The 13,134-nt window shown below is 40.1% G+C and overlaps 1 protein-coding gene and 1 non-coding gene across 3 annotated transcripts in view; one reads left to right on the forward strand and one right to left on the reverse strand.

Annotated features, from left to right (window-relative positions):
* The window catches only part of Rps6ka6 (ribosomal protein S6 kinase A6), a 174,661-nt gene extending 167,086 nt beyond the window's left edge, over positions 1-7,575 (reverse strand). Inside the window, exon 1 of one of the 2 annotated variants that reach the window (XM_004638813.2) lies at positions 7,430-7,575. Coding sequence is in view for 1 of the 2 variants with exons in the window: in XM_023723784.1 (XP_023579552.1) it covers positions 6,948-7,025 (78 nt within the window). In the remaining variant the exon portion in view is untranslated. Of the gene's footprint in view, positions 1-6,947; positions 7,115-7,429 lie in introns of those variants that run through there. The other variant, XM_023723784.1, reaches the window with a different exon arrangement.
* Positions 7,576-11,422: 3,847 nt separating this feature from the next.
* On the forward strand, positions 11,423-11,613 carry LOC111818824. The gene has a single exon (XR_002822715.1). It is a non-coding gene; the product is annotated as a U2 spliceosomal RNA (small nuclear RNA).
* Positions 11,614-13,134: the final 1,521 nt, after the last annotated feature.

A 13,134-nucleotide genomic window follows, 5' to 3' on the forward strand; every position in this document is an offset into this window, starting at 1 on the left:
TGCCGGTCAAGCGCTTATCCTACTGAGCCATCTCCCCGGCCCCTAATTTTTTTATTATTTGTGTGTGTGTTGTTTATACAAAAATGCCACATTTTGATAGATGCTATTTCTTTCTTTATTACCTTGGAATCAGACTCAGCCTCTTGTCCTCCTAATTACTGTTTAAGACTCCTTTGAGTTGCTGATGAAAGGATTTACTTTAACAAGTACAAGGGGTGATTTATGTTTATGGTTGTAAACATATGAAAGTACCTGTAAGGTCATTTGATTTTTGTCAGCATTTATATTAAATGATAAATTAATGAGAAAAAAACGAATAAGGAATTAAAGTCTGCAGACAGGGGAAATGAAATAGGACAGAAGAAACAAAATGCAATAAAAGGAAAAAAGGAAATTAAAATTTTCTTTTTTAATGTATTTAGCACAGGGTCTATAGGGTCTTACTACACAGATTGGATTCATAGTGATCTGCTTGTTTTTCAGCCTCCCAAAAGCTGGGATTATAGGCACACACCACCATGCCCAATCTCAATCACTGTCTCAGTGAGCCCCAGAGGCAGGGCCAGCCCAGCACACCAGGGATCAAACAAGGGTCCCTGCATCTGCCTAAGCAGGTGCTCTAATCCACTGAGCTATCTGGCTGGTGTTTTTCTTTTTCTTTTCAGTAGCAGGGATCGAACTCAGAACTTTGCACTTGTCAGGCAGGCATTTATGCCACTGAGCTATGTCCCTGGCCTCCAAATTTTCAAAGTTGTACTAATATGAAAGAAAAATTGAAGTTTCAGTATACAAGCTTAGACAACTCCCTTTCAGCTAAAAAGGATCTGCTTGTTTCCTTTTTACTTACAAATGATCCTTTTTAACTCATAAATGAACCACTCTTTTGGGACTTTCTATATGAACAGAACATTATCTCACTATGGATGGCCCACCCATAATGGCCTACCTACAAGACAAGACTAAGACTGTAGATTATTAATCTCCAGATTCTCACTACTAAAAACACATAAATGATTTCCAGTTCCCAAATGTTTTGTGCCTCATTTCTCTGAGCACCCATAGTCAACTCTTGAAGTGAGTCCTATACCTCTAATGAACCTCATGTCTCTTTAAAAAAATGAAAAAAGAAATATTTAATTATTCAAATGTTCTATTTCTATGGGCAGTTACCCAGGAATGACCAATATCTATCCCATTTCAATTAACACTTCTTCCTTTACCTTATAGGACTAGAGCTAAAACTGTGGACTCCTGAGGACCAATGCCCTTTGAAGCTTCTATTATCTGTAGATATGATTTTTTGTTTGATTTTAGGGAAGGGTCTACAGGGTGTTCAGGGTCTCACTACTAGATGGGACTCATAGTGATCCACTTGTTTATAGCCTCTCAAGAGCTGGGATTACAGGAACACATGGCCACACCCAGTCTCAATTGCTATCTCAGTTTCAGAGGGGGGGTGGGCAAGGCAGGCCTGGGGATCTAACCCCTAGGGCCCTGAGCCTGCTTGCAGGAGCTTTAATCCACTGAGCCATTTGGCCAGCCCTTTGTAGATATGATTGAGATAGTTTTTTAAACAGCTTCCATAACCAAAGTTGCTCACTCACTGACACTATTTCCCATTTTTCTGAGAAATCTCCCCAAAGGTTTATGGATCTCCTTCCTTTTCTTTCTTTCTTTCTTTCTTTCTTTCTTTCTTTCTTTCTTTCTTTCTTTTGGCCATCTCAGCCCACCCTGAGGGCAGGGTTGGCATGGCTTGTGGCACCTGGGATTGAACTGTAGTCCCCTGCACCTGTGTAAGTTTGCCTAAGCAGGCACTTTACACCATTGAACTACCTCACAGGCTGATTTTTATTTATTTTTGGTACCAGGGATCAAACTCAGAACCTTGAGCATGCCAGGAAGGCACCTATGCTGCTGTGCTATCTCCCTGACCCTCACTTCTTCTTAAGGCCCATTCTACACGTTTCACTGGAAACAAACTACTTCATTATTAAAACCTTAACATTTTTTACATAGGACAAAGTTGTAAGTGGGTTAGGCTTATAACAATTATGCTCTTGTATACTAGTTTAAGAATGCATTTCCCAAAATAAAGTTTTCTTAAACGTGGGGAAACAAACTAAGAGTCTCAAAGAACCATTTTGCATATTTATGAATGGTAGTTCAAAGGTTAACAATTGCCCGTTTATATTAATCACTTTTCCTTTGCTGGTACACAATACCCCAAACCTACCACTTACAGGAAGAAAGGGTTATTATTGCTCATGGTTTTTAGAGGATTCAAGCCATGAGTGGCTGGCTTCAGAACAGGTTCAGCATCATAGAAGACATGAAAGAGGAATTCTACAGCAGTCAGGAAGCATCAGGAAATAGAAGGATACAGGGACAGGAACACACCCTTCTAGGCCATGTCCCCAAAAAACTGCCTCTTCTGATCAGGACTTCACTTTGGAGCAGCACATTCAACTATATATTCATTAATGGACTAGTATATTGATGAGTATGTAATATATCAATGATCCAGTAACTTTCCATAATCCCCAACTCTGAACATAGATGCTTAAACCATAACACTCTACCCCGGCACCCAAAAGGTTGAAATGCATCCAATTTTGCAAAATGAATTTAGTCCATCTCTAGGAGTCATCAATGTTTTAACAGCTCCAGCATAACTGAAAAGTGTATGTTCTGAGTTTCCTCTGACACTCAAGACGGATCTTATCTCTCATCTCCTTTAAAGATCAAAAGGAAAAACGTTTCTTACATATAATGACACAACATAAAATTTCCATTCCAAGACAGGAATATAAGACTAGAATGAAACAGAACCAAAGCAAGACTAAAATTCAGGAGGGATGGGGCTGGTGAGATGGCTCAGTGGTCTAAAGCACCTACTTAGAACAAGCTTAGCAAAGCACATGGACCGTGGTTCAATCCCCCAGCACCACATGCCAGCCAGCCCCGCCCCCTAATGGGCTGAGCTGGCCACACACACACACACACACACACACACACACATAAAAAAAGAAAAAAGAATTAAAAAAATAAAATTCAGGAGGGAAAACATTAAATCTTGTACCTCCATGTCTAGCACATAGAGCAGACTGTGGTGAGCTATGGTGATGTATGTTTCAGCCCATATGGCCACTCTCAGGCTGGTTTCATTTGCTGCTTGTAGTTCTACCCAGCAGACCTTCATCAATCCTGACATCTCTAGCTTCCTACATCTCTAGCTTCCTGAGGTTTTCACTAAACTTTTGTTTTCACTCTCAGCACTTTACACAGTGCCCTCTCAAAGGCATACTCTATAGCCTCCCAGGACTTCTTCTGAGATAGAGGTGGAAGCCTCCATCACAACACAGCTCTTGCCTACTGCATGGCTGAAAAATTAACACCAAAGGACAACATGTAGTTCTGCTGCCAGTGAGAAAAGAAGCTGGTTATTTTTATTTTTATTTCTTATTTTTTGGTACTGGAGATTGAACTCAGGACCCTGAGCTTGCCAGGGAAGCACTTATTCTACTGAGCTATCTCCCCAGCCCTTTTTTAATTTTTATTTTTATTTTTATTTATTTATTTATTTATTTATTTATTTATTTATTGCGAGGAAGCTGATTAAAGGCAGCCAGCATTATCCATGCACAGCCTTATTACTGGGTTGCCTTGAAAGTTCCTCCACCACAGTAAGGTTCCTCTACACTAAATTCAGTCACACACAAAGTCTCAGGATATAGCCAAAACATAGATAAATTATTTGCCAAAATGAAATCTGAACAGCCTCTAGTTGTTTTCAGTAGAGCACTCATTCCTCTCTGAAACCTCATGGGCCTGGCTTTTATTTTGTATTATCATTCCCTCTTTAAACTTATAAACTCCAAACAAAATCACCAGTTAATTTTTATTTATAGACTGGGGAGACTGTTTGGTGATCTAAGCACCTGCCTGACAGGCTCAAGGACCCGAGTTCAAACTCAAGTACCACATGCTGTGCCATCCCAAAACCAGATGTTGTGGCTTATTTCTGTAATCTCAGTGCTGGGGAGGTTGACACAGGAGGATTACTGTGAGATGTAACTGCACAGCAAGACCCTGTATCAAATAAATAAATAAATAAATAAATAAATATTCTATTTACATCATTCTAGGTTCTCATGATTTAGATATAGGAAGTCCCAGAAAGGCCTCATCTGTTTAGAGATAGGCCTATTAGAAGATGATTGGATCACAGGTTCAAACCTGAATATGCTGCTGGAAAGTGGGGGTTGGGGGGAAGAAGCATGTCACTGGACTGTGACCTGAAAGGATATATGAGCCTCCTGGACTCTTTTCTTCACTCTCTACTATCTGGATGCCTTGATGTAAGCACTCTTCCTCCATGTCAGGCCCTTTCATCATTCCCTTCCTGCCCTGAAGCACTCGTAACTAAGGACTGAATCCATTAAAAACCATGAGCAAAAATAAACCTCTCCTTTAAATTGTGGGTTGAGTAGTGTGTCTCCAGGACAAGAAAGTGAGTAAGAATAAGGTTGTTCTGGCCCGCATCTCCAAGCTTTTCCAATCTTGTCTCCAAATTAGTTCCAAACATTTTTAAACTATATCATCAGGTACAGTCACTGCAATGACCCCACATCTGCTACCAATTTTCTGTATTTGTCACTTTTCCAACACTAGGACAAAATATCCAACACCCACAACTTAAAGATGGAGAACTTTATATTTGTTTTTCTGGTTTCAAGGCAGAAATGCCATGTTGAAAGGCATGGTAACCAGGAAACAGAGGGGTGCGAGGGAGGAGTCGAGAACAAGAATATACTCATCCAGGTCATGTGCCCCGAGGCCTGCCACTTTTGTCCAGGCCCCAACACTGAACAGCACAGTTGGCTATTAACCTATCAACAGTGTAATCCACTGATGTGTGTAGAACCCCTATGATGGAGTCACGTTCCAAAATCCCCTCCTCTGAACAAGAGACTTTCATATCTAAACCATAACACCATGCAAGCAAGATCGGTAAAAGATAGCAAAAATAACTACAAAATATGTGATAATATCTACAAGCTTTAGTGCTATCAGGGTTCAACACACACAAATTGGCAATTATTTTTCATGCCATTAAATTTAACTGATTCGTAACTACATTTTTTGCAAAGATTCTACCACATTTTAAAAATGAAAATCATACAATGAAAACACCTTAGTCCAGTTAAGTATGTAAAGTTCATACTCAAAATTAAGCACCTCTAAAGCTAACATCAATAAGCATGTAAAATTCTGGGAAGTGAAACTGCTTAATTCTTATCAATAAACTACTATTAAAACAAGTGAAAACTCTCCTAAATACTCAACTGATCTGTCAAATAGAGCATTAAAGTTTCACCTACAGTATTTTTGATTAAGTCATTCGCTGGGTTAAATCTAACTAGTCACAATTGTTTTACACAAGAAAGGGAAAAATACTATATAAACCACATTATCTTTACATTTCATTTTACATCATAGGATTAACAATTTCCATTCAAGTATATTCTCAAATTGCTGAGACAGAAAGACCCGTTAAATCTCTACAATACTTAAAATATACTGCAAGCAATAAAAATATGGTAATTATAATTGAACATATGACATTCAAAGTTAACAAACCATTAGTAGGCATGAAAAAAGATCCCCATCAGTTAAAACTTTTAACTTTTTATGAAGCAAATGCCTGTGACAAGAAATCAACAGATTGCATAAATGAAATAAACTCTCTTTCCCCTTGAACAATCTTGCAATGCTTCCTATTACATTCCTGTAAGCACAAAGGGCTCAACTTTGGACTCTTATGAATTTGTTTCCCTTGCATTTCTTCTTGCCTGCTATTCCATATAGTCTAAACCCTGTTTAGCTGCAATTGTTTTAAAAAAGAACAAGATAGCCCATACACCATTTCAACGTGTGGTTTTAAAGATAGCACAAGTACTTGAATACAAACTTGCATCCTAGAGATGTCAAGCAGTGGGTGTCTTATCTCAAAATATCCTACTGTGAATCAATTTGTTGGCATTCATCAAACATTTTTAGGAGGTGTATGGTGGTGTCTGCTGCAGTAGTATGCTATTAGGTTGCCAGAAAAGGATCCCATGCTCTAACACAATAGACATGTTTTGTGTTTAAATGCTGCCCACTTTCGTAACAACAACGAAGTTACTCTAAACATCTAAGTCCTCACAGAACAGTGAACCTGAGCTGAACAGAACAGAGTAGGAAAACAAAATATTTTGACTGAACCTTGCTAGTACTAAATATCCGTGCTATGAAGACCGAAGTTTACTTTGCCTGTACTTTTACTGACCAACGGGGTGAGGACTGCAAGTGAGAAACATGAAGGGGTGAAGCAGGTGAACTGCAGACCATCACCTGAATGTAGATAAATCCAGCCTCCAGTCTAGACTCGGAGTGTTAAAAAAAAAGCGTAAGGAGCGACCAAAGAACCCCGGTCCTATATATGTAAACGTCCCCAGGTTTACTTCACTACCTTAGTGTTTTTGTCACATTAGGCTTATAAATCGCCCAGGGTTCAAAAGTGACCTGTAGAGCACCACTACCTGCCAGGGTTCCCACAAAGCAAATCCAGCAAGGTGGTGAAAGAAGGACGCGTGGGTCCATCCATGGCACTCTGAACTCCCTCCAGTTTCACTTCAAAGTGCAAAGTGAGCAAACTTACAATTCCAGCGTGGCCTGCGAGGTAGTTGCCTTTGAGGCCATGCCTGGACCTGGATTCACTCATTTTGCACACTGGAGCCTACCGCCTCCCCAAGAGCAGCCCAGTTTGGATAGCGAGTGCTCCGCCACCCGGCAGCTTCAAGGGGGCTTGCCCTCGCACTCCGCTCGCTCTCACTCTCGGCTCACGGCCAGGGTTCTAATCAAAAGAAGAGTTGAGTCCAGCCTATCTCAGCCACCACACTAACCTCGCTAACGCTGGTGACGCCGCCGCACACCTCCATTTCTTGGTTCCACCTCTCTTCCTGAGGAGCGAAAGGCAGCATCGCCCTTTCAGGAAAAATCGAACTGAAGCTACCGACTGTCAGCGCGGCCGAGCATCCTGTCTAATGAGCCGGCCCGCTGGCACTGCCGCTGCCGCTGCCGCCGCCGCCACCGCCGCCACCGCCGCTGCGCTCGAGCCCCGCCTTCCGCGCCCTCTGCCCGCGCGCAGGGGTCCCTCCGAGGCTGGGTGCTGGAGTCTGCGCACGCTGCTGCTCCTACACAGAAGTCAACTCTGTGCTGAGTCTCCGAGAGCTACCGCTCAGCTCGCGCTCACTACAGCCTGAGACTTGACGGCCACTAGACTGAATGACTCCCCCCCCCGCCCAGTTACCGGGCTTCTTTGGGAGCCTTCACAGCTCGCGGCTCCCGGCTCCCCGCTCTGCCAATATGGCGGCCACGGCGTTACCTGTGCAGCGTTTGGAACCCCCTACGGCGGCGGCCCAGCGGCGTCACCCGAACGTCAATGGAGATTCCCCAGCCTGGCAGCGGGGGGGGGGGGGGGGAGGGATAGAGAGGCGGAGTGGATGCGGGGGACTGCGTGGTGATGGTGGGAAAGAAGGGAGGGGGCGCGCTGCGTGAGGGAGGCGGGTGAAGAGTAGTAAAAGACACTGCTAGCGTCTCGGTAAACCTGCCCACTTCACCGAGCATGCGCAGCTTGCTTCACACATGCTCAGCAGGCTCTCTCAAGACAACTGATCCGTCTTGCTCACCGTGAATTCACAAAAAGGTTGCGTGAACCAGGGTTCCCCACAACATTCAAGGAGTAAGGGCTAAAGGAGTAATTACAGGAATAATTGCTTTCAGCGCTCATGAAAAACTGTTGTTCTATAGCAAGCCATGCTTATTTCAGTGCTTAGTGATAAATCCTTGGGCTGGGATTTTAGTCTATTATACATGAGTCCCAACGAATCAACGGAGAACAAAATGCTTTTAAAAGTGGTTAACATACCTGTGCTCACTAGAAACGCAACCCTTGGTTATCCCTCTGATGTTCCAATGTTTACCTCCACTGCTGATAGCACACGTTTCTAGTGGACACACAAACACAGTGGCCTCTAATGGGACTCTTCTTGTGGCAAGAAAAGCAGGGTATCTGATGCTTATTTGTCTCTCATCCCACTACGAGAACACTGGAATCATAGCGACAATAATTACAATTTTTATGTGATCTCCAAATCATGATTCTCTACTTTGCTACACTAAGCCACACACTGTACTCAGCTGTTACCAGTATAGTGGTGATGAAGTACAGTTTCTTACACAGAAAATAGATGATCAAAATTCTTCTCAAGAAAACACCATAGACCTCAAAGTAAAAGTGATTCCACTTTTCACACTTCAAAAAGACTTGCAAGTGCAATTGTGAGAGCAGCTAAACCAGCTCAGTACCTTGGAGAGGTTTCTAACATTCCACAAAACATACAAATTCTTTCACCCTTCTACATCCAGGGCTATGGTATTGTGCTCTGGAAGACCACAAAACTATGCCTCCTGTTTATTTCACATGCAGGCTTTGAGTGATAAGGAAGCGCAGGACAAGGGAGTTGGTGGTGCATTAGAAATGGTGATCATTAATAGTGCTTCCACTTGCTTTGCTTAAAATCCTGGGGGAAAGGGAGATTTTAGGAATAGAACTGTAAATGTGAAAGCTTTGAAAGTAATGAATATGTGGGGCTGTAAACTTTGAAAATGTGTGACTGTACATGCATAAGCAACTGAATAAATTTATGTTTGCCTGAGCTGGAAGTGTTTGTGGTTAAGGACAAAATTTTGTACTCTGAATCTCCTTCCCCTGTGCTTCCTCACATCCTTTGTTCTGGAACACCTACACACATCAAAAAAAATCTGTTTTCCTCCTTCTACTGCATCATTCCCATCAACAAAAGCATGCTGTTACTGATTTCAGCTTGCCAGCATCTGGTACAGTTCATGACTTCCTGTTTCTTTAAATATTTTATTCTCTTGGCCCCCAAAACGAAACAGTGTTTGCTTTCTTTCTGCATCATTGATGAATTTCAATCTCCATTGCTGGATCAGTTCTCATCTTCCCAATCTCTGAGTCTTGGAACTTTTAAAGGCTAAGTCCCTGAGTTTGATCTTCCACAACACTTTTGGTGTAGTATTTTTGTCTCCCATCCAGATCCATGCTCAAATTTAACCTATTCTAGACTGAATTAATACTGCTTTGAACACAACCAATGCACTTATCTTCTAACCTACAGGGCAATTGATAATATCCACCTATGTTTCTGCTCATATCTTACTTTGGATCATCTTACCTGAAACACCACCTCAGAACTATCCTATCTTCATCCTCTTTTTCTTTTTCATAGTATCAATGGACACCTAGCATATTTCCTTAATTATACACCTACCATAATTTCTGAAACATAATGGGGTTCAGTAAGTGCTTTCCAAATAAATTTGCCTTTTGCTATTGTGGCATGCAGCACTTATTTTCAGAAGTTTCCTCAGAATAAGTGAATATTACTTTTCTTATATATAAAATTAACTTAGATGTTGAGGGTGCAGCTTAATGACAAAGTGAATTCCCAGCATGAATGAGTATCTGAGTTCAATGCCCAGTACAAATAAATAATCTTTAACTTGATGTGTATGCATTCATTTTCTTTAGCATATAATCATGCATATATCTGCTCCACTGGTTCTGTTTCATTTGAGATAGTCCAACAATGTATGTCCTGCAGGATGCCCATGAATTCAACATCATCTTGTCTCTCCCTCCAGAGTGCTAGAATTAGAGGCATGAACCCACCATGCCTGGCTATATCTCTTGCATGTTAAAAAATAATACTTTTCATCAAAAAATCTTCCACATTTATGTTGAGAATGTAGTAAACTAGGAGAAAAACTGCAGAGATCACTATGGAGATTCCTCAAAAGACTGAAAAAAAAATGAAGAGAAAAACTAAAAGAAGAGGGCTGGAAAGATAGCTCAGTGGACTAAGTGTCTGCTTTGGCAAGCACAGGGATCAGGGTTCAATTCCAGATTCTGTGTACTGCATTGGCACTGCCTACGGGGCACGCTGAGCCAGGGATTGAGACGACATGGTGGCATACACCGCAGCTGGGGAGACTGAAGACAGGAGGATCACTACAAGTCTCAGCTGTGTAGTGAGATCCTGTAGCAAATACATAAAATGAAAAAAAAGAAAAAAACAAAAAAAAATCTGTTTCACCTAACCATACCTCTTCTCAGTGTCTTTCTTAAAGAGTTCAGTGCATCCACTTACACTGACACATAGATACCCATGTTTATAGAATTACAATTATTAATAGGTAAATTATAGGATAGTCCTATGTAATCAACAACAACTGAATGGATAAGTTTATAATGTATATATAAAATATATTTGAGCCATTTTGCAGAAAACAGGCCCATATTGAAACCATAATTTTAAGTGAAATAAGTCAGACACACATACTTAAATATTGCTTTGTTTCGCATATATTAAAAGCTGGAAGTATAAATAGCTTAAAGAGAAAGATAAAGGACATATAATGGGAAACAGGGAGATAGACCTTTTGTAAATGGGAATGAGACCAAGAGACAAATGGAGAAGGAAAGTAGAGGAAAGGAAGGGAAAGTAAAAAGATGTGTATAGATGTACCAATACCCTATGATGAATGTATTCATTGTTTATTGCAAAAACGAACTAATACAATTGTAAAACCTCTTCCTCTCCTCTATGATTTTACTTACCTCTTATATATTACAACTTCTGATGAGTTAACAAGTCTTTGTAACTCTATCTCATACATTTTTTAATGTGTGCTCCTTCCCCATTGCCTCAGACCACCTCTTCTAATGTTTGCTTGAACTGATGTTACACTTTTCTACCTGATATTTCTGAATCTAAATTTATGATTGACAGGGTGTTGTGGTGCGTGCCTGTAATCCCAGTGCTCAGGAGGCTGAGGGAGGAGGATTGCCCTGAGTTAGACACTAGCCTGGGCTACAAAGTGAGTTCAAGGCCAGACTGAACTGCATAGCAAGAACCCATCCCAAATTCACTTATTCATTCTTTCATGTTTCCTCTTGCTTGCCAAATAATTTTCCCCAGTGTAAGCTCAATTATAAAATTCTTGAAAAATTCTCCATCACCCCCAGTAAAATATACAAATTCCATATCTCTCAATGAAGACATTTTCAGCACAGATATCTTTCGAGCTTCATTTTTACTATCTAGCACTGCATATTCTAATAAGATCAATGCACTTATTATTGCCTCTTCCCAGCCTAGGCATTCTTGTACAATTTTTAATAGCAACCAATAGTTACTATTAATATGTATGTACAGCCTAGTATTCACCAAGCATATATCCTCCGTGGACTCATTCGGCTTTTATGAAAATTTATAAAATGTTGTATCACCTAATCACTTCTTGGCCTTTTGGCTAATATCAAACATAGTATCTATTCTTATTAGTTTAATATCTGATATGTCCTCTGTCTGAGGACATTATATCAAATGGAATTTTTGAGCTGTAAGATGGAATAGGAGCTTTCTTCATCCACTCCATGTATTGACATGATATTGCAGTACATCCAGAAACAATAGCCCCACAATGGAATGAAAAAAGTTATATCACCTATATTTTATGCACAATAAATTTCAGCTTGGAAGAGGTTCAGATATTTTCACCATGACCTCATAACTATTAAATAGGAAATCCAGAATTAAAACTAGGTTTTCTGGATGCCAAATTTTCTGTCCTACTTGAAGTTCTTTGAAGTATTCTTGAGTTTATATTTCCCTCCCATAACCTCCCTATATTCATCCCTTACAGAAAATTAGTTACTTAGCTCTCTGTATTTCCATAAAATGTTTTCCATACCCTTATTTCAGTACTTCTTACTCTTTACTTGCCAACAAACTTTGAGATTTTTGACATAGTGAATTAATTAACTTATTAAACTCTGCATGCACAGCAAATGCTTGGTGTTCAATATGGTTTGTGTTATGGACAAACAACATGACTGTAGCCAGATGTATTAAAGCTGTGGACATTTGTACAATAATTAAGTTTGAAGGGTTTAACACTTATTTGTTCTATGCTGAATATGTCAGATATGTGTTGCCTTATTTTAAATTACTAGTAAGTAGGACCTATTAGATCTCATTTGTTCTAGGCCAAAAGAAACTTGAACTGCTGCTGAAAAGATTATGATGACTTAATATTAAAGCGCAGAAGCAAGTATCAGTGAAGACTTAAACTTTACTGCCTCTATAAAGTATGAGCAGCAGATGTCTGTGCTTTATCTTCAGGCTTCAAGAACTTTTTAGCAAGAAATTGTCTATGTGCTGCTGCATTACTGAATTTTCAATTACTGGAGCATAGTATTACAAAACTACAAGATGGTTGGAAATATTTTATTGATACTAGATTTGGGGTGTAATCTAGTTTATCAGTAATATATTACTCATCAAAATAAAACGATATGGACTCAGCTATTACTTTTTGTTAAGTTTATTGGCACAATTTGGAGATGCATAGTGATCACACTCATTATATGGAACTTGTATGTGTACATGATGTATCTTAGTTTCTCTGTTTTCCCACTCTTACAAACTTCTTCCCCTCCTTATTTACAAAGTTTTGTTTCCATTTTATCCTTTTTCATATTTTTTACTTCCTTCCCCCATTAATTTCACTTTACTTCTAATTTTACTATATCTATTACATATGTTGGTTCTTATTTACATGTTCAGTTTCCAACACCAGAAAGGCAATGTGACAGCTACACACGTCTAATTTATTTCATTTAAGGATATATTTTCTTTTTAAAATTTATTTTATTACTATTTTTAATTTACTTACTACAGGATCTACAGGGTTTTACCACACAGATCGGACTCGTAGTGATCTTCCTGTTTTCAGCCTCCCAAGTGCTGGGATTATAGGCACATGCCACCATGCCCAGTCTCAGTTGCCAACTCAGCACGCCCTGGGCGCAGAGCCAGTAAGATCCCTGGTAACTGTGTCTGCCTAAGCAGATGCTTTATTCTGCTGAGCTATCTGGCTGGCCCTTAAGACTACAGTTTCTTTTCTTCTTCTTCTTCTTCTTCTTCTTCTTCTTCTTCTTCT

Source organism: Octodon degus, unplaced genomic scaffold (assembly GCF_000260255.1).
Source record: "Octodon degus isolate 3935 unplaced genomic scaffold, OctDeg1.0 scaffold00103, whole genome shotgun sequence".
Lineage (NCBI taxonomy): Eukaryota > Metazoa > Chordata > Mammalia > Rodentia > Octodontidae > Octodon > Octodon degus.